Source organism: Capricornis sumatraensis, chromosome 16 (genome assembly GCF_032405125.1).
Source record: "Capricornis sumatraensis isolate serow.1 chromosome 16, serow.2, whole genome shotgun sequence".
In the NCBI taxonomy this organism is placed as follows: domain Eukaryota; kingdom Metazoa; phylum Chordata; class Mammalia; order Artiodactyla; family Bovidae; genus Capricornis; species Capricornis sumatraensis.
This window is the reverse complement of record NC_091084.1, coordinates 55,557,199-55,575,911: the sequence shown is the minus strand read 5'-3', so window position 1 is coordinate 55,575,911 and position 18,713 is coordinate 55,557,199. Positions and strand designations below refer to the sequence as shown.

Genomic DNA, 18,713 nt, shown 5'->3' with positions numbered 1-18,713 from the left:
GCCCTTGCTACAGTCTCCACCTAGCCATAGAGTTTTTCAAAGACATTATAAATTACGCTGGTAGTCAACTGGTTAGGACTCTGCACTTACACTGCTCTGTCTGGGGTTCCTCATGTACTTCACTGGGTTTAACAGTGGTTTCTTCATGCTTAACAGAGGTTGAGAACATTTAAAAATATTTAATGGGCCAGGACAACATGGCAGCCCCCATCCTTGGCTCTCTGCTGGGGATTGTCCAGCAGGTTGTTCCTTCATCAACTTCAGGCCAAGTTTGAAGTTACTATATGGACTGGAAAATACACATCTTCAGAATAGAACAAAAAGGCCTATGAGTAGAGAGGCTATGGATCAATTCTCTCCCTCCCAAATAAGCTTCAGTCAGTGTCTGATGAAATCGCTGCCCTTCTCAGTGATAGCTGTCTCATTGGAATCAGAAATCATGTGTTAGAGATCCTCTGCACAGGTGTAAAGTAGCGCTGGAGGCTTCATGGTATGGTTGTCCACTTAGCTGGTCATGGGCAATTGTTGGGGTTGAGTGAACACTGCAGTGAGCAGCTCCAGAACCTACTAAGATTACAGGAAAAGCAATTCTGTCAAGAAGAGACTTTTCTGAAAGATAGAAACTTAATTTGGGAGGATCTGCATTAGAATTCTGCTCTACCTGAATCTGTCTACAATTAAAGTACTTCTAAATTTTAAAAGAAGATATTTGAATGTTTCATTCTGTCAGTGAATTTTCTTTTCTCTTGGACTTAATAAACTTACTGTTCCCATGCATAGTGCCAAGAGTTGAGCATTAAAAAGTTTCTGTGAAAAAAAATGTTCACTGTTCATTTGAATATCATTTTATGATAAGTTTGTGTTCTAGTCTTTGTGATTTAAGTATCTCTTGCATGGGAAAGCTGCTTCCCATCCCCACAGCCAGCCTCTTTGATTATCGCTGACACCAGTGTTCTCACTGGTTCAAGTCTCTGTGTCCTTTCTCCCTGCTACAGTCTCAACAGCCAGAGGATGCCCGGGTCTAAGGCTACATGACTGCACAAGCTACAGAGTAGTGGTGTCGGGCTTTCCCAAAACAGCAGCACCAATTTACATCTCACCCAGGATGTATCAGTGTCCCGTGGTTGCAGCTCATGTCTCCTCCTTGGACATCTTATTTGCTGGTGTTAGAGAGATATCAAGTTGGGGGTCTTGATTTCCATTTAACATCACGAATGGTGACCATGACTTTATTCATTGCATTTCCATTGTGTGAAAAGTTTATGAAGAAGGAAGACAGTGGAATTGGGCAGAGGGCAAATGCAAACCAAAATGGCCCATCAGAGTGGTCCTGAATTGGGCTAAAGTGGCCGAGGCTGACATCCCACCTGAATCTGTCTTAGGATCTGTGCAGGCAGCTCTGCAGGTGGGACCACCCCTCCTTCCTTGAAGGTGCATCTGGGAGGGGTTATCCAGGGTCCACACTCAAGGCAGAATGGAAGAGCCCTGATGAGAGCTGAGACTAGTCCTGCACTGGCCACTTTCCAGCTGTGTGACTTCAGAAAGGTCCTTCTTTTCCCAGAGCCCCTCATCCTACCAGGTATCAGGGACTAAGACGACAGCCCCTACTGACACGTGTACAGCACTCAGCAGTCCACGGGGGTTTCTGTGCGCCTCACCTCACAATCTCCTTTCAGGCCAACAACCAGGCAGCACCATACTTCCTGGGGCAGAAAGGCTCCTGTGTGGTCTGAGGACCTGCCTGTGTCCACGAGCTGCCTGTTACTGGTTCCCAACAAGGAAAGTACAGAGTTTAAGAGTAACTGCTCAGAAACCTTAGAGCAACGTGGCACTGTAGTTCTATGTGTAATTAAGTTAATAATTTAAAATTGGATTGAACTTGTTTTCTTTATTTCTGGGTAATTTATGTTGTATTTTACAAATAGATGGCTTCCTGATGGCTCAGGGGTAAATATTCCACTGGCCAATGCAGAAGACACAAGATTGATCCCTTGGTCAAGAAGATCCTCTGGAGAAGGAAATGGCAACCAAGTTCAGTATCTTGGCCTGGGGAATCCCAAGGACAAAAGAGCCTGGTGGGCTACATTGCAAAGAGTTGGACATGACTTAGTGACTAAACAACAACAAAGAAAAGTCGATGGTGGGTTAGAAAAAAGAAATAATACAAAAATCTGGACCCGTACCACAACATATTGAGGTGATATGCCCACTAACTAGGGCAACTCCAACAAGAACATCAGACATTTTTAACACTATTTGAGGGAAGTGGCCCTTTTGATCCTTCGTACTGATAGTTACTGATAAGACCAGGCTTTGATGATGTTTTGTTCTATTCAGGGCCACTTTTAAAATAGCTGAGAGAAGGAATTTTCCTGCCCATCTATTTCTATCCATTCTCTCACTGGGGATATAACATGACTTTCGTGGCACCTGTTCAACTTGTTGAAGAAGGAAACACTCAGGTTAGCTCTCTGGCTGAGAGTGCAGGGAAGACATAAATTTAAGAAAAGTCCAAACTAAGCTGGTGATTGACACAAACCTTCCCAGGTCTTTTAAATTCATTTCCAGGCATTTACAAACAGAAGGGATAAGGAAGAGCTGGCATTGGTTGTGCCCTCATTTAGGGATGAAGCTGTCATAGGTGCAGACGGGAGGGAAAGAGAGCTGTGTGTGCACACAGCGCAGGTGGTGTTGGGAGCCCGTGGCTACAGCTGGTGCCATTGCTGTTTTCAGTGTGTGGTTCTCCCGAGTTTGAGGCCACAGTAGGCAGGGTGACAGCAGGACGCCTGCGCAGGCAGCTGGACCAGCATTCTAGGTATGGACTTCATCTGCATGAAGAAGTCACTGTCAGTTACACTGAGATACTGTGTGTGCAGCATCCACCCAGAGCCCAGCATGTAGCAGATTCTTAGATAGTGGCTCAGGGAGTTGACTCTGCCCTGCTGTGGGGTCACTAAGACAGATGCTCAGTCCAGCCTGAGGCATCGCTGCCCCTCCATCTGGTCCATGACACACTCCAGCTCAAGCACCTCCAAGGCCTCCTCCCTACCTGGGGGGTGGGAGTCAATTCCTATCCCCTGAACTGGACAGTAGCCCCCCAGACAGAAGGCCAGGCATCCTCAGGGTCCCTGTCTGCCCTGTCCCCCTCTATCTCACTAGAACTTTGCTGCACAGAGGCCTAAACCTCAGCCTCTTGTTCCTTAAACCTCACCTTGACCCTGACCCTCACCAGGAAGTCTCACCTGCATGTGCTCTGCCCTCTCCCTCCTTTGCTCCCTCAGCAGCTCCCATGTCCCCATCTCTGCCTCCTCCTGATCCCTAGCAAAGCCCAGTCCCCCTGAGAGGGTGAGGCTTGGCCGGACCATGTGGCTGCTGGCGGAGCTGTGCTGGCTGACCTCTGTCCCGCTTGTGGTCACCATCCAGCAGTCTGGCTAGGCTAGACCCTTGTCATTACCAGGCTAGGCCCCAGTAGGCCCTTTATCTTTTGTGAGAAATGATGTCTGAGAACTTGTTCCAGGTCAAAGGGCAGCCTGATTTCAGGAGGAGACTCTAGCTCTGGCCAACCCTGACAGCCTCTAAGTCTTTCTACCACATCTGACAGCTCCTGCACTCCTCGGGCTGGGTGAGTCAGTCTGTGTGCTGGTGGGAGGTCTTCTCACAAGGGCAAGTCACTTTGGGCAGGCTGGGGCCCTGAGAAGGTGTCAGGGAGCAGGTACGGTGTAGTATTGGACCCTGGCTGTGCAGCTTCTGGCTCTCTGTATTCATGGGGAGGTCAACTGCTTAACAAACAGCCCAGTATCAGTCCTTAACACATAAAAGGGCACTTCCATTCACACAAAGTCCAGAGCGCATATTCCTATTCAGGAACATATCTGGGCAGCCCTCCTGTAAGATCATGCCTTCTTTCTCCCTCTTTGCGTGGCTCCAAGGTTGTGGTAAATGAAGGGGATCCCTTTCCCTCTGGCTCTACCAGTCTCTTCTCACCCTTTATCCCCCAGCCAGTTGCCCTCAGTCTGATGGCACCTTGGACTCCATCCCAGCGAGGCCTGGGCTCACAGCCATGATTCCCAACTCTGACCTGGGCTCACACCTTTGCCTCACCTGGGGCCCTGCTGTGTGGGCATCTCAGCCTGTGTCCTCCAGGTAGACTGCCTCCTGCAGCATCTGAAGCACTGGGGTTGCCAAGTTCAGTCTCTGAGGGCTCAGAGACTGTGGCTGTGGCAGCACCTGCAAGATGTCTCCAGTGATCACCTCCAGGTGTCACATCCTCCTACTGAGTGTGACCTGGACTTAGGGCCTTGTATCCAACCGATAGAATAAAGTAGACTTGATGGTGAGTGACTCAGAGTTTAGGTAGCAGAAGATATATGGCTCTCTCCCCATCTCTCTGTCTGTCTCTCTCTCTCTTTCGTGACTGGCTTGCTCTGGAGAAGTCTGGTAAGTGGCAACGGCCAGGCTAATCGACAAGCCCACCAGCAGGGCTCTAAAGCCTTCTGCCAGGAGTTTCATGGGTGAGCTTGGGAGTGGGTTTTCTAGCCCTACTCAAGGCTCTGAGACTATCCCCCTACAGTAGAACAGGTCGGCTACCTCCTCATGAGTGAGCTGAGCAGGAACCCTCAGTTGCTCCCAGCCTCCTTGGGACATAGTTGACTCATCCATTAACGCTCATGGCCCTTTCACCCTAAGCTAACCCACAACGTGAGTAGCTGACAGTGATCAGGACAATGAGTTGGAAGGGAGGGATTCAGGATGGAGGGAGGGACAGAGCTGATGTGATAAAGAAGGAGATTACCTTGATTGACTAAATTGAGGAGACAGAGCATCCTGAGAAAGAGATCAGCAGGTCCTTGGACAAAGCAAGTGGGAGGGCAGGAACTCCTAGAAGGACCACCCAGCCACCCACAAAAGTGTGGACCTAATAAATCCTTGCTGCCTTCAGATACTAAGGTCTGCAGTGGTTCATTGCCAGCAAAGGAAACCTGCAGGGAGCTTCTCTCCTTGGCAAACCTGGCCTTCCTTCATTGCCCCACCCACCTGCCACTACCTCCCTCTTCATGGGTGGAAGCTATCACTCCCCCTCTCAACCCCACTGTTCTTGATTCCCCCCATCTCTTGGGACCCTAGAGCACTCATGTCATCAGTCAGAACAGGCCATTGTGAGAGGCTGGGCACATTTATGACCATTCCTCACAAGATTCATAACAGCTGCTGCTGCTGCTAAGTCGCTTCAGTCATGTCCGACTCTGTGTGACTCCATAGATGGCAGCCCACCAGGCTCCCCCGTCCCTGGGATTCTCCAGGCAAGAACACTGGAGTGGGTTGCCATTTCCTTCTCCAATGCATGAAAGTGAAAAGTGAAAGTGAAGTCGCTCAGTCGTGTCTGACTCTTAGCGACCCCATGGACTGCAGCCTACCAGGCTCCTCCATCCATGGGATTTTCCAGGCAAGAGTACTGGAGTGGGGTGCCATTGCCTTCTCTGCAGAATGGCTAATTATCACATTATATGTATTTCACTCCAAGATGCAAGGTGCATGTTGTGATACTTGTTTCTCTGATAGCAAAACTGAGGTTTGGAGGGGATGTGACTTGCCCAGAGCCACTGAAAAGGGTTGAGCCAGATTTAGACTCAAATTTACATTCTTGAAATGCTCCACATTTATAATTATTGGTTGATTAGCTTCTGGAGGAAGAAAAGCTATTTTCCCGCAACAGGTGTGAGGGTTTACAGGATAGCCCCTGTGCTGCCATCCTGTCCCTCATTCATGACAGGTGTCACAGACCCAGTGGCCCAGAATTCTTCTCATAAGAGGCTTGTCCCCATCTGCCCTGCTTGCAGACACTGACCATTCACTCCTCATGTTCCTTCTCTCCCTGGTCTGCCCTGTGTCTGCACATAGCCTCCCCCTTGTCTCCCACAGAACAGGACAGAGGTGGTAAGTTGGAGCTGACTGGTCAGGGAGGAAGGAATAACATGCCATACTCTGGCCCATCTGATCCACCATCTGGGAAGGGGACACGGAGCAGCAGGGCTGCAGGGCCAGGCTGGGACACAATGGGAGGCTCCCAGCTGGGGAGAAGGGTGGAGGAAGAGAAGGCTGAAACAGAATTCTTTCATTGATGAACTGACATTTATGGAGCTCCCTTCTGTGTCAAGGTCAAGGCTGAAGTTACAAAGGAGGAGTAGGGGCTACATCATGGAGCTCTCAGCTCGTGTGACATCAGAGCTGAGGTCAGAGGTCATGCTAGTCCCTCAGAGAAACTGAAACTCAGAGGGCGGGTGAAGAGGTCTGCCCTTGGTCATTCAGCCAGTGACAGAGCTGAAGTCTCTTTTCCCACCTCGTGGGCCCCTCTGGCTGCCAGCGCAGGACTCAGACAACTCAGAAACTCAAAGGTGCCAGGATGAGTCAGGGGGTTGTGGCTCTGTCCTCCTCTCCAGCTCAGGGAGGGAGGAGATGGGACAGGCAGGAGGCAGGATGAGGGAGCTTGTAGGAGAAAGGGCTGCAGCTGGGGGCTGCTTCTGTGCTGTCACTCAAGGCAGAGGAAGAGAAACCTGCTAACTGGAGCTGCTCTTGTCCCGCCCATTGACTGACAGGACCACAGAGGACGGAGACACAGACATCATTCTCTCCAAGCACCTCTCCCACTTCTCAGGTGGGCAGATCGAGGAGAGGGTTTCTTGCAGAAGTGTCATAGCAGGAGAGCAAATCACTGATGCCAGAGTCGGGTCTCTGCCAGAAGCTAGGTATGACCCAGGGCATGGGGTGGAGACGCAAGTTAGGGAAGGCTCTGGAGCTGTGTTCAACAGACACCTCCAGGAAGCCTTCTGGCATCACAGCACCTCCCTCCATCCTTGCCCTTTGGGGCAGCCTTGCCAGCCTTGCCCTTTGGGGTAGCCCCTTCTCTGGGGAGGCCCTCAGTAGAACTCCAAGTGTTGGTCTCTGGGGACGTTGTACTTGAGCTTGTGGGCTTCGAAGAGGTTTTCCAGCTCCTTCATGTAGCGCTGGTGCAGCCTGTCCACCTCCTCCTGGGAGGGATGAGGTGTCTTCTGCACCTCGATGGGCTTCCCCACTGCAAGACACAGAGGTGAGTGGTGGCCCAGAGCAGGAACCACTGAAGGTGCAGGGACCCTCGGGGTTCCCACTACTATGGTCATCTGAGCAGGTAAGCACTCTTTCTCCCTCCTTTTCAATTCTATTTTGGGTCCTAGATTCAAAAATGTTAAGACAACTCCAAGATTCTGATATGTTAACAATACTACCAGCTGGCATTTGTATGTCATATCTCCTATATTATCCTACCAATCCTATGGTGATAGAACCTGCTATTATTCCTTTCAGGCAATGAGGCTCAGGGAGGTTAAGTAACTTGTTCAAGGTCACATAGCCAGGAACAGTCAGTGCCAGGTTGTATGTAGCTCTGGGGATGTGCTCAGCCTCAGGAACAGGTGGGTCTGGGAGTCTCAGATGCCATGTCGGAAGTGCCTATATGGCTGGGAGGAGGTGGCCCCCAGCCCAATCATCCTTCTTCCACCTCTCCCTCCATTCTGGCCTGCAGTGCCCCTGCTCCAGGGAGGACATGGGAGGTCCTATCAACCTCCTCCCTCTGGATCTACTTGGATCAGAAGGCAGCTGTCATGTCTCATTCTCTTGGGAATGGTCTGGAGGCAGCAACACTATAAACATTATAAACTATAATGTTCTCTCACTATAAACGTGAGAATATTACCACACAATGCAAAGAAAGTTTGGTAGAGGGTGTTGCCTATACTCAAGATATGGCTGGGTAAGTACAGATGAACACAGCTTTGCCATTGGAACCTAGCTGGAGTTCAAGAAGAAAGCAAATGAGATGACCAAATAGCTGAAAAGATGGTGTTAAGTCCATGCCCATTATTTACAGAGAAATTCCTCAGACTCTCCTTCATAGCTTGCTAGTTGCTACTTTACACATAATTCTAACAGACTTGGAATGCCTTTCCCTAGTATTCGTCTTCTCCAATAAGCCTTATAAGACCCTGTGGTCAGAATTAAACTCTTCTTCTCTGGTATAATAAAATGTCAAACACCCTGATCAAACCTCAACTTTATTACAAAGGCCAGGGTGATCTTTTGGAAGTGATTTATCTTCTCTATGTCTCAAGTTGCAATCAGTAAAATGGAGATGAGTGTCCCATTTCAAAAGACTGAGCTGCTGCATGTAAGGAGCAAGTGCAGTGCCTGGCACACTGCAGGGGCTCAGTAATCAGTAGTGGCCACTGGTGTTTGTGCCCCTGTTACTCTTCTCATTCTAGAATGCCTTCATCAGGGTTACTTGCCTGTGTGTCTAATTCTCTAGAAAGTGTGCTCCACAAAGTGAAGTGTGTACTGGTCTATGTCCATATTCCCTTGCAGCACAAGCCCACCTTTTGCTCTGCAGCCCTTCCCCGACTCTCAGCCCGGGTCTAGGCTCAACCACAGTGGTGACGGGCCGGCGGTAGGGCATAAGACCAAAGCTGTATTGGAAGACTCCACAGCCATAGAAGAGTGGCATGGAGCCTCCTGTGACCTTCTGAAGTCTGTCCTGGAACCAGTGCAACCAGGTGCCAGGAGAATTCTCAACCTGGTCATAGATGTCATTCTCCCCAAAGGAGAAGATCGGCACCAGAGCTGCCCTAGAGGGAGACAGGAGAGAGGGCGCATGGAGGGGCAAGAAGGCATAAGCTGGTCACCTAGCTTCCTGAAGGGCCCCAGTGAGCAGGAACTGGAGGAGAGGACAGAGCCCTGGAACAAAAGTAGGAGGCCTCGGGTGTGTCCCAGATCTGCCATGGCCTTGCTTTGTGACTGTAAGCGGGACCTGGCCTGTCTCAGGGCCACTGTCTGACAGTTGTAACATGATAGTGAATCCAGAATGCTGCAGATATAAAACAGTTCCAAACTTTCTGGAAAAATTTCTTCCAGCCCAGCTAGTTTTGTATTCTTCATAGATGTTTAAAGATAGGAGAATAGTTCTAAGCTATGTCCCAAGCTCCATTGTCCCAGATTTCCTAGGTCTCAGATGTAATGCAAACTTTCAGCAATATGACCTTTAAGACTTAATCCCTTCACAAGATATTCCTTCTAGAATATTCTCTGGGTATTTGTGCATAAGACAGTACATGGATCACCAACACAGAATCTTCATTGTCAACGGATTGAGACTCTTCCTGCCAAAATAGGATCTATATTCATCTGGGCTGTCTTCCCACCAAAACACAATCCTTGCCAATCTCCAGTTGAACCCAGAGCCCTCTTCCCAATACCCGTGCATCAGGGCCAGCCTGATGAAGCCCTTGCGGTTCCGCAGCACCAGCTTGTAGCCTCCAGGCCTAGCATCCAGTGCCTCCTGGACGCCCCCAACAATGATGGCCAGCAAGTTGCCACCTCCTTCCTTGCTCAGAATGTGAGAAACGCTCTCCTTGTCTGCAGCAACCATCCCTGAAGGGAAGAAAAAGATGAAGTATGGTTTTAAGGGGGCCAGGATGCTGGGTGAGGATGTGGGCTGGGCTCCACTCTAGTTCCCAGCTGGGAGTTCTCTGAGGACTGAGACCGAGTCTTTCAGGTCTTCCCAACCCCTAGTCAAGCCGATTGCTGAGCAGAGCTGTGGGAAGTGCTTCCTTGAGTCTCACTTCCTTCTCCACTACACAGTCACTTGCAAGAAGTACAGAACAGTCGGCAGCCCTCCTTAAAATCCCTCCCCCATGCCAGCAGACCTCATCTACCTGGGCTACCCAGGGTTGGGAAGACTCACCGCCTATTATGATATAATCCCTGAAGACAGGGGCCCAGAGCCACAAGTTCAGCATCATCAGATGTGAGCGGATCCCAGGGAACAGTGAGGGAAAACCAGTCCCATCCGTGCATAGGTTGGTAAAAGCTCCAACAGCTGCAATCCCATGAGGGTGGTAGCCAGCAAGGTAGTTCCGGGAGGGGTCCAGCTCGGCAGTCTTGACCAGCTGCAGGGACAGCAGCCTGGTGAATCAGGGCTGCACCACGTGACCACCCTGGTCTCCCTGATGACTTTCTGTGCTGACCTCCTCTATGTGTCCCCTGTGCCTAAGTGCTATCACACCCCCATGTGAGTGTCCTGAGATTAGAGATGACTTTCTGAGGATCCTTGTCCCTGGTGCAGGCCTGGAGCAGAGGAGATACTCTGGGAGACCATGAAATGAGGAGGGACAGAATGGACCCATGAATGGATAAGGCCAATGCCGCCCATCTGGGAAGGAAGACCCCTGCCTAAGGCAGACGTAGGACTCCTGCAGGGTGATGGGGACACAAGCCTCTGTCCTATGTGAAGGGAGACCTAATCCCAGGCAGAGCCCACCCAAAATGAAGAAGCCATCACAGGAGGGAGTGAGCATCTCTCCAAGGACTATGGCAGCTGGAGGCCTGCCCAGGTTGGGGCTGACCCCTGAACCCCTGTGACTCAGTGTAAGAGACCCCAGGGTGCAGGGAAGTGGGTGCCAGGAGAAGGGACATGAAGTCCTGGTGATGCCCACAGGTGGAAAGGGGTCAAGGAGGTGTCCTGCCAAGTCTGCAGCACTCCCTGACACCGGGTCACAGCCTGCCCACAGCACTGCACCCCTGTTCAGGCGCTGGTCTGTGTAAACACTGCTGCTCCAGGATAATGAAATTGTCATATAGAAACCCAGCTCCGGGACTGATCTTCAGCATGAGGTGAAGGCAGCTTGTCCTGGGGAAACACTGCCTGATTCTCCACTATCACCTCTTCAGGAAGCACATAGGGTGCATTTAGAAAGCTCCAGTGCTCAGAAGTAGTCTCCTAATTTCACTAGAAACTGTATCACTAGGCCCTAGCTCATAGAATCACAGTGCAAAGGCTTGTGATGTGAAGTAGACCCAGCAGAGTTGTTAGGACAAGGAATGTTGCTTGCCTGCCTTCAAGCCAGCGGCCACTGTAGCTGCCACTGACAATGGGCCTTGAAAATAATTCAGGATGGAGGAAAACAAGATACTAGTCATAGAGAATGGGAATGTACATCACAGGAATAATTGCAGTGAGCCCAAACCTTCCCATCTTACCTTACTAGAAACGGACAAAAATTACTAAGTTGAGACATCCACTTTTTGTAACTGGCAAGTAATCTTTTGAAGTTTGGCTACATAGGTTTTTGGGTTTTTTGTTTCTTTGTTTGTTTTTTCCAGCAAAATCTGTAAGTTCTGACTCCTCCCTTACCTTTTAGAACAGCTCCCCAGAGATTATTGAGAGGCTATCTCCTTACTACAGTTCTCAGTAAGGTCCCAGAACAAAACCCCTCACAACTTTTGACTTGTGCATTTGTTTTCAGTAGACAACAGAGACTCCCTGGCCCCTCTACTTCCTGACCTCCTAAGATCCCTGCAGGGCCTGCTCTGTAAAGCTGTGTGGGTGACTTGAAAGTTCTCCTGGGAGGGGACAAGAGTCCAGAATCTGCGCTCCACAGCGACCCCTGCAGGCCTCAGTCCCAGACAGGGAGGTCAAGGTGCATGTCATCTCTCGCTCTGCTGGCCACTTGGTGGTACTGCCCGCCCTCTGCAGGTGATGCCACAGGACTGCAAGCGGCCTACAATCCTGAGCACTGTATACGTGGAATTTCTGCAATTTCAGTTTCAGACAATGTTAACAGTGCCCTATTTGAAAAATCCTCTGGGGCAGATACCTGGCTAGAGGAGGGACAGAACAGACGTAGATAAGACAGGCACAGAACAACTCAGCACCATTTTTCTGCCAGATGTGCAAATGACAGCCGCTCCAGGTGTGAAAGGAGAGCCACATGCTGTCCTTAGAAGGTCCCAGGACGACCTGATGTCTTATGGACTCCACACAACCCAGTGATGTATGTGACAGCATCTCCAGTTTACAATGGAGAAATCGAGGCTCAGAGAGCATGTGTCACTCACCCCAGGTCTCACAGCTGGCATGTTGCAGATCTGGTGGTGGAATCTATGATGTCCACCCTCAGAGGAGACACCATATACAGTCTTCTCTCCTGTGTCCAGAGAGGACCACCTGTCCCTGCCTGGCACCTCTCTGAGCCCTCACTGCCTTCCGCTTCCTATCCCCACTAGATAATCAACGACCGCAACTGCTTACATCCAACGGTTTAGTCTGTCTAGGATTCAGGAATGGGGCAAAAGGTCAGTTCACTCAAATTCAGGGTCCTCCATTACTAACATCTGATTTGGGGGTACAGAGTCACATGTCTAAAATGGACATGAAGTACCCTGAGTAAGAGACTAAGAGACATGAAATACAAGGGATCAATTTTGTGTGGAAACTAGGATTCAGAATGGGGTAAAGCTCTGTCCTAGGACACACAGCACACTGGAGTTCGGGCAGGATCCATCCTGCGTTCTCTCTGCTCTGCTTCTATCCTCAGAGCTAAACACACACTTTAAAAGCAGTAAACGAACTTGCTGTGTGTCCTTGATCACAACTTCATCCTTCCCTGGGTGTTTCATCATCTGATAAAGTGTGGGTTAGATGCTCTCTTGACGCCTTGTATTTATCATTGAATCCTTCACCCCAAAACTTACACTCTAAGGGCTTTACACCTGTGTGTTAAGATACATATGTGTGCCTTACCAGTTGCCCCACAGAGCCCTTCAAATCTCATTCATACATCAATCCTCATATTGGCTCCACATCTCCACACATAAGAAAACATAGCCAGACAGAAACTGACTCTTCTCGGGCCACATGGTGGTAGAAGCCTTTCTCCTGCCTCCAAGCCCAGTATGCTGCTCACTGAACACAGGGTCACACTTCCCCATGGACACATGAGGACTATGGTCCTGACCACTCCCTAGCCAGCCCTATACTTACCGAGATGGGGAAATAGTCCTTCATGTGCTTCCATACAGCCCAGCGCCTTAGTACATCAATGTGCCTGCTCCCCTGCCAAGGCTTGGCTCGACCTGGGTACCACCAGACTGCATACAGGATACTGATGATCCAGAATCTTGTGAACAGGAGGCCTATGACGATCACATAGCAAAGAATGGCTGGGAAGGGAAGCAGAAGCTGTAGTGGTCAGCAGTGTGAAGGAACGCGCTGTCCCCATTTGCCCAGCACTCTTCTGTCCAGTCCTCACCCCGGGAGGAAGAAATCAGCCTCTCAAGCCTTCAAGGAAGAGGGAATACAAGCAACACAATTAGTGTCACCCTGAGCCTGCATTTGAAACCAGGTAAGACTAAGTCCAAACTCACTTTTTCCCACAGCACCAGACACTTTTCTCACTTGGGTCTTCCCCCTCCACCTCCCTCTCTGTCTATATTCACCAATAGATGCCTGGTGGAAATATGACAGGATGAACTCTTTCTAGTACCCATTCTATGAGACTCCAGAGACAATAGAGATTATTTCTACCCAGTCCACTTCCTGTTTACCTCCAGCACATCTTTCCATAATCTTGTATTCCGTAGATAGATCCTCCCTTTAGCTAAAGTCCTCCCATGATTTATCATAACTTTGAGGCTCAGCTCAAGCAGCTCAGCCTGATTTCAAGCTCCCCACTGGTGGCCTGTCTTGCTCTCTCTTGCTCCAGCCTCACTGCACCCCATGTTCCAGCCACACTAAGCTGTTCAGTGTTGATACATCTCCTGGTGCTCTTTAGCTTTTACTCAGCTCTTCTCTCCACTGCTATACACTATCCTAGTGTGATAGCAGGATAGAAGGAGGGAGAGAAGAAGAGGGCAACCCATGCCTGGCCTGTCCATCAGGAGTGCAACAGGGCTAGGAGAAGCACCGTGAGGAATTCATCCCAGACTCAGGATTTTCTGAGTTCCTTTCACAGGCTAATCCCAGCTTTAACTCAGGGTCAGGTGGTCTGTGGGGCTGTCTTTAATCTGATGCCAATGGACCTCATTCATAGAAAATATTAACAACCATGCTCTCAAACTCTTTAAGAAGGTCAACCTCCACTTGTATTCTAAATGAAAGTAGGATAGGCTGGGCCTGTCATTCACGGCCGACTTCCAGGAGGCGAGACTTTTGATTCAGTCTGAATAGTAGTAAAATGCATAAGCTAAGTAGGTTGGGGCTCACAGAGGCTCACTTTATTCAGAGCACCTACAATGTGTCAGATGCTGGTGATACACCTGTGAACAACACACAGATATTCTTGCCGTCATGCTCGGGAGTTCAGTGTTGTGTCTGGGGCAGTTTGTAATGTTTATTCGATTTTTTATGGTAGTAAAACATAGATTAAACATAACACTTATAATCAAAACAATTTTTTGTATTTTAGTATTTTTTATAAAAATTTTATTAAAGTGTAGTTAATTCACAATATTGTGTTCATTTCGTGTGTTCAGTTCAGTCGCTCAGTCGTGTCGGACTCTTCACGACCCCATGAATCGCAGCACACCAGGCCTCCCTGTCCATCACCAACTCCCAGAGTTCACTCAGACTCACATTCATCGCGTCAGTGATGCCATCCAGCCATCTCATCCTCTGTCGTCCCCTTCTCCTCCTGCCCCCGATCCCTCCCAGCATCAGAGTCTTTTCCAATGAGTCAGCTCTTTGCATGAGGTGGCCAAAATACTGGAGTTTCAGCTTCAGCATCATTCGAGAAAGTAAATGAGTTATACGTATACATATATCCACACTTTTAAAAAATTCTTTTCCCATATAAATGATGCTCTATGTGCTCTATAGAGGTTCTTATTAGTTATCTATTTTATAGATTAGTTCAGTTCAGTTCACTTCACTTGCTCAGTCGTGTCCGACTCTTTGCGACCCCATGGACCACAGCATGCCAAGCCTCCCTGTCCATCACCAACTCCTGGAGTTCACCAAAACTCATGTCCATTGAGTCGATGATGCCATCCAACCATCTCATCCCCTGTTGTCCCCTTCTCCTCCTGCCCTCAATCTTTCCCAGCATCAGGGTCTTGTCAAATGAGTCAGTTGTTCGCATCAGGTGGCCAAAGTATTGGAGTTTCAGCTTCAACATCAGTCCTTCCAATGAACACTCAGGACTGATTTCCTTTAGGATGGACTGGTTGGATCTCCTTGCAGTCCAAGGGACTCTCAAGAGTCTTCTCCAACACCACAGCTCAAAAGCATCAATTCTTCAGTGCTCAGATTTTTTTATAGTCCAACTCTCACAATCATACATGACTACTGGAAAAACCATAGCCTTGACTAGACAGACCTTTGTTGACAAATTAATGTCTCTGCTTTTTAATATGCTGTATAGCATATTAAATAACTTTCCTTCCAAGGAGTAAGCATCTTTTAATTTCATGGCTACAGTCACCATCTGCAGTGACTTTGGAGCCCAAAAAAATAAAGTCTGACACTGTTTCCACTGTTTCCCCATCTATTTCCCATGAAGTGATGGGACTGGATGCCATGATCTTAGTTTTCTGAATGTTGAGCTTTAAGCCAACTTTTTCACTCTCCTCTTTCACCTTCATCAAGAGGCTCTTTAGTTCTTCTTTGCTTTCTGCCATCAGGGTGGTGTCATCTGCATATCTGAGATTATTGATATTTCTCCCGGCAATCTTGATTCCAGCTTGTGCTTCTTCCAGCCCAGTGTTTCTCATGATATACTCTGCATAGAAGTTAAATAAGCAAGGTGACAATATACAGCCTTGACGTACTCCTTTCCCTATTTGGAACCAGTCTGTTGTTCCATGTCCAGTTCTAACTGTTGCTTCCTGACCTGTATACAGATTTCTCAAGAGGCAGGTCAGGTGGTCTGGTATTCCCATCTCTTTCAGAATTTTCCACAGTTTATTGTGATCCACACAGTCAAAGGCTTTGGCATAGTCAATAAAGCAGAAATAGATGTTTTTCTGGAACTCTCGCTTTTTCCATGATCCAGCAAATGTTGGCAATTTGATCTCTGGTTCCTCTGCCTTTTCGAAAACCAGGTTGAACATCTGGAAGTTCACAGTTCATGTATTGCTGAAGCCTGGCTTGGAGAATTTTGAGCATTACTTTACTAGCATGTGAGATGAGTGCAATTGTGCAGTAGTTTGAGCATTCTTTGGCATTGCCTTTCTTTGGGATTGGAATGAAAACTGACCTTTTATAGTCCTGTGGCCACTGCTGGCATATGGAGTGCAGCACTTTCACAGCATCATCCTTCAGGATGTGAAATAGCTCAACTGGAATTCCATCACCTCCACTAGCTTTGTTTGTAGTGATGCTTCCTAATGCCCACTTGACTTCACATTCCAGGATGTCTGGCTCTAGGTGAGTGATCACACCATCGTGATTATCTTGGTCGTGAAGTTTTTTTTGTACAGTTCTTCTGTGTATTCTTGCCACCTCTTCTTAATTTCTTCTGCTTCTGTTAGGTCCATACCATTTCTGTGCTTTATTGAGCCCATCTTTGCATGAAATGTTTCCTTGGTATCTCTAATTTTCTTGAAGAGATCTCTAGTGTTTCCCTTTCTATTATTTTCCTCTATTTCTTTGCACTGATCACTGAGGAAGGCTTTCTTATCTCTCCTTGTTATTCTTTGGAACTCTACATTCAAATGGGTATATCTTTCCTTTTCTCCTTTCCTTTTTGCTTCTCTTTTCACAGCTATTTGCAAGGCCTCCTCAGACACCCATTTTGCTTGTTTGCATTTCTTTTTCTTGGGGATGGTTTTGATCCCTGTCTCCTGTACAATGTCATGAACCTCCGTCCATAGTTCATCAGGCACTCTGTCTATTAGATCTAGTCTATCTATTTTATAGATAGTAGTGTGTATATGTCAATCCAAATCCCCCAATATTTCCTTCTCCACTTGGTTCCCCTGGTAACTGTAGGTTTGTTTTCTACATCCATGACTCTATGATATATAAATAAATAAAAATATTTGTACCCTTTTAATTGATTCTGCATATAAGTGACATCATACAATATTTGTCTTTTTGTATCTGACTTACTTCACTCAGTATAGCAATCTCTAGGTCCATCCATGTTGCTGCAAATGGCATTATCCTGTTCTGTTTAATAGCTGAGTAATATTCCATTATCTATATGTTCTACATCTTCTTGATCCATTCCTCTGTCAGTGGACATTTAGATTGTTTCCATGTCTTATTTATTGTAAACAGGGCTGCAATGGACATTGTGGTGCTTGGATATTTTCAAATTATGGTTTTCTTGACAAAGGCACTATGGAGAACTATATGGAGATACCCTATGAAACCAAAGATAGAGCAACCATAAGACCCAGCATTCCCACTCCTGGGCATGCACCTGAAATGATTTTTCATGTATTGTTGATGGCATTAATTCACTCCTATTGTTGTGTAACAATCACCACCCTTCATCTCTGGAACTCTTTTCATCTTCCCAAACTGAACCTCTGTACCCATGAAATGAGAACTCCCATGTCTGGTCTAGAGAATAAAACCCAAATTGTTCATAGTGGCTCCTTGAGGGGTAAGATTCACTTTTAGAATACATATTCTGTTTGGATGAGTTACAATAACATGGATTCATTTTTCACTCAGAAAAAAAAAAAATATTTTAAAAATGCTTGCGTTTCCACTTGACCAAAAGAACTCTCCTCACCCCACAGTATATCTCACCCTGGACTCACATTTTAACTCCTGTCAGCAGGCAATGCCAAAATTTGGAGTGTTTCCAGTCCCTGAGAAAGGAAGCTCCCTTCTTTCCTTTCCCAATACCCAGCAGTAAAAATGTAAATCCACACTTTACCAAGAGGATAGGCAGGTTGGTTAAGGTCACATAGCTAGGACAGGACCTGATATTCAGTTCTACCACTGTGCTCCGTCATGCTCCTAACATTCATTCATTCAACAGTTATCAACCTCAACTCTCCAAGGAGATGGAGACACAGATAAGAAGACCACCTGTTTGAAAGGAGCTTACCTTCCTGTGTGAGTGTGTGCATTAAATAAAAAAGAGCAGAGTATACAAGTAACCAATGGAAAGTATTTGCTTCTCAGACTTGAGACCTTGATGACAGGTCCCTGTTGACCTTTCTGGCCGCTTCTTTGCCCCTCCCCAAAATGCCTGCTCAATATCCAGCATGAGCCGGCTGCTCACTACATGTGCAGCATTTACTGGCCCACTGGAAACCCTTACTTTCCTGCCAGTCTGTACATTCTACCTGTGGACAACTCTTAAGTATCTTTGAAAAGGAGCCCCATCTCTCTGCCCACTGCTAGTCTCCATAGACCAGGGTAAATAATCTTTTCAGAATTCAGAGTTATAATTCAGAATGTGAGGTTCAAGAGGCAATTTGGAGGATATTGCCTAGGTATAAAACAATTTCTAATATAAGCATTTAAACTATAAAACCATTCTTGGCTCTCGGGCTCTACTGCTGGGAGCCAGCAGGGGAATCCTCTCCATGGCAAAGGTCATGAGGAAGGGGGCCTGGCAAAAGGCAAAGGCTGAGATCAGCCCTCAGGGGTACCCCTGGATTTTCCTGAGCATCTACCCCCAAAACCAGAGTCTGCCTGCTTTATTGTACTGTGCTTTCCACTCTTCTGACATAACAGGGGGCTATCCTCGACCACCTTTCTCTGGAAAAAGTTAACTTAGAGCTCCAACTGGTCTCCTGCATATGAAAGGAGTGTCTCAGCTCAAACCCCTCTGACGGCTCTCTAACTTGCCTGACAGTTAGAGACTTTTACAACTTGTGATTGTTTACAGCCCCTCAACCACAAGAGGCATGCAGCTTAAAACATCTTAAAGATATAGAGCCTTTTCTGA

General features: G+C 47.7%; 1 protein-coding gene across 1 annotated transcript; it reads right to left on the bottom strand.

Moving 5' to 3' along the window:
• Positions 1-6,914: 6,914 nt before the first annotated feature.
• Positions 6,915-14,151, bottom strand: LOC138092213 (2-acylglycerol O-acyltransferase 2-like). Its single transcript, XM_068988040.1, has 6 exons — positions 14,146-14,151; positions 12,845-13,042; positions 9,767-9,971; positions 9,279-9,453; positions 8,473-8,651; positions 6,915-7,069 (listed from the first exon to the last, which is right to left on the bottom strand). The coding sequence occupies exons 1-6, from the start codon at positions 14,149-14,151 to the stop codon at positions 6,915-6,917; spliced, it is 918 nt and encodes a 305-aa protein (XP_068844141.1).
• Between the last annotated feature and the right edge of the window lie 4,562 nt (positions 14,152-18,713).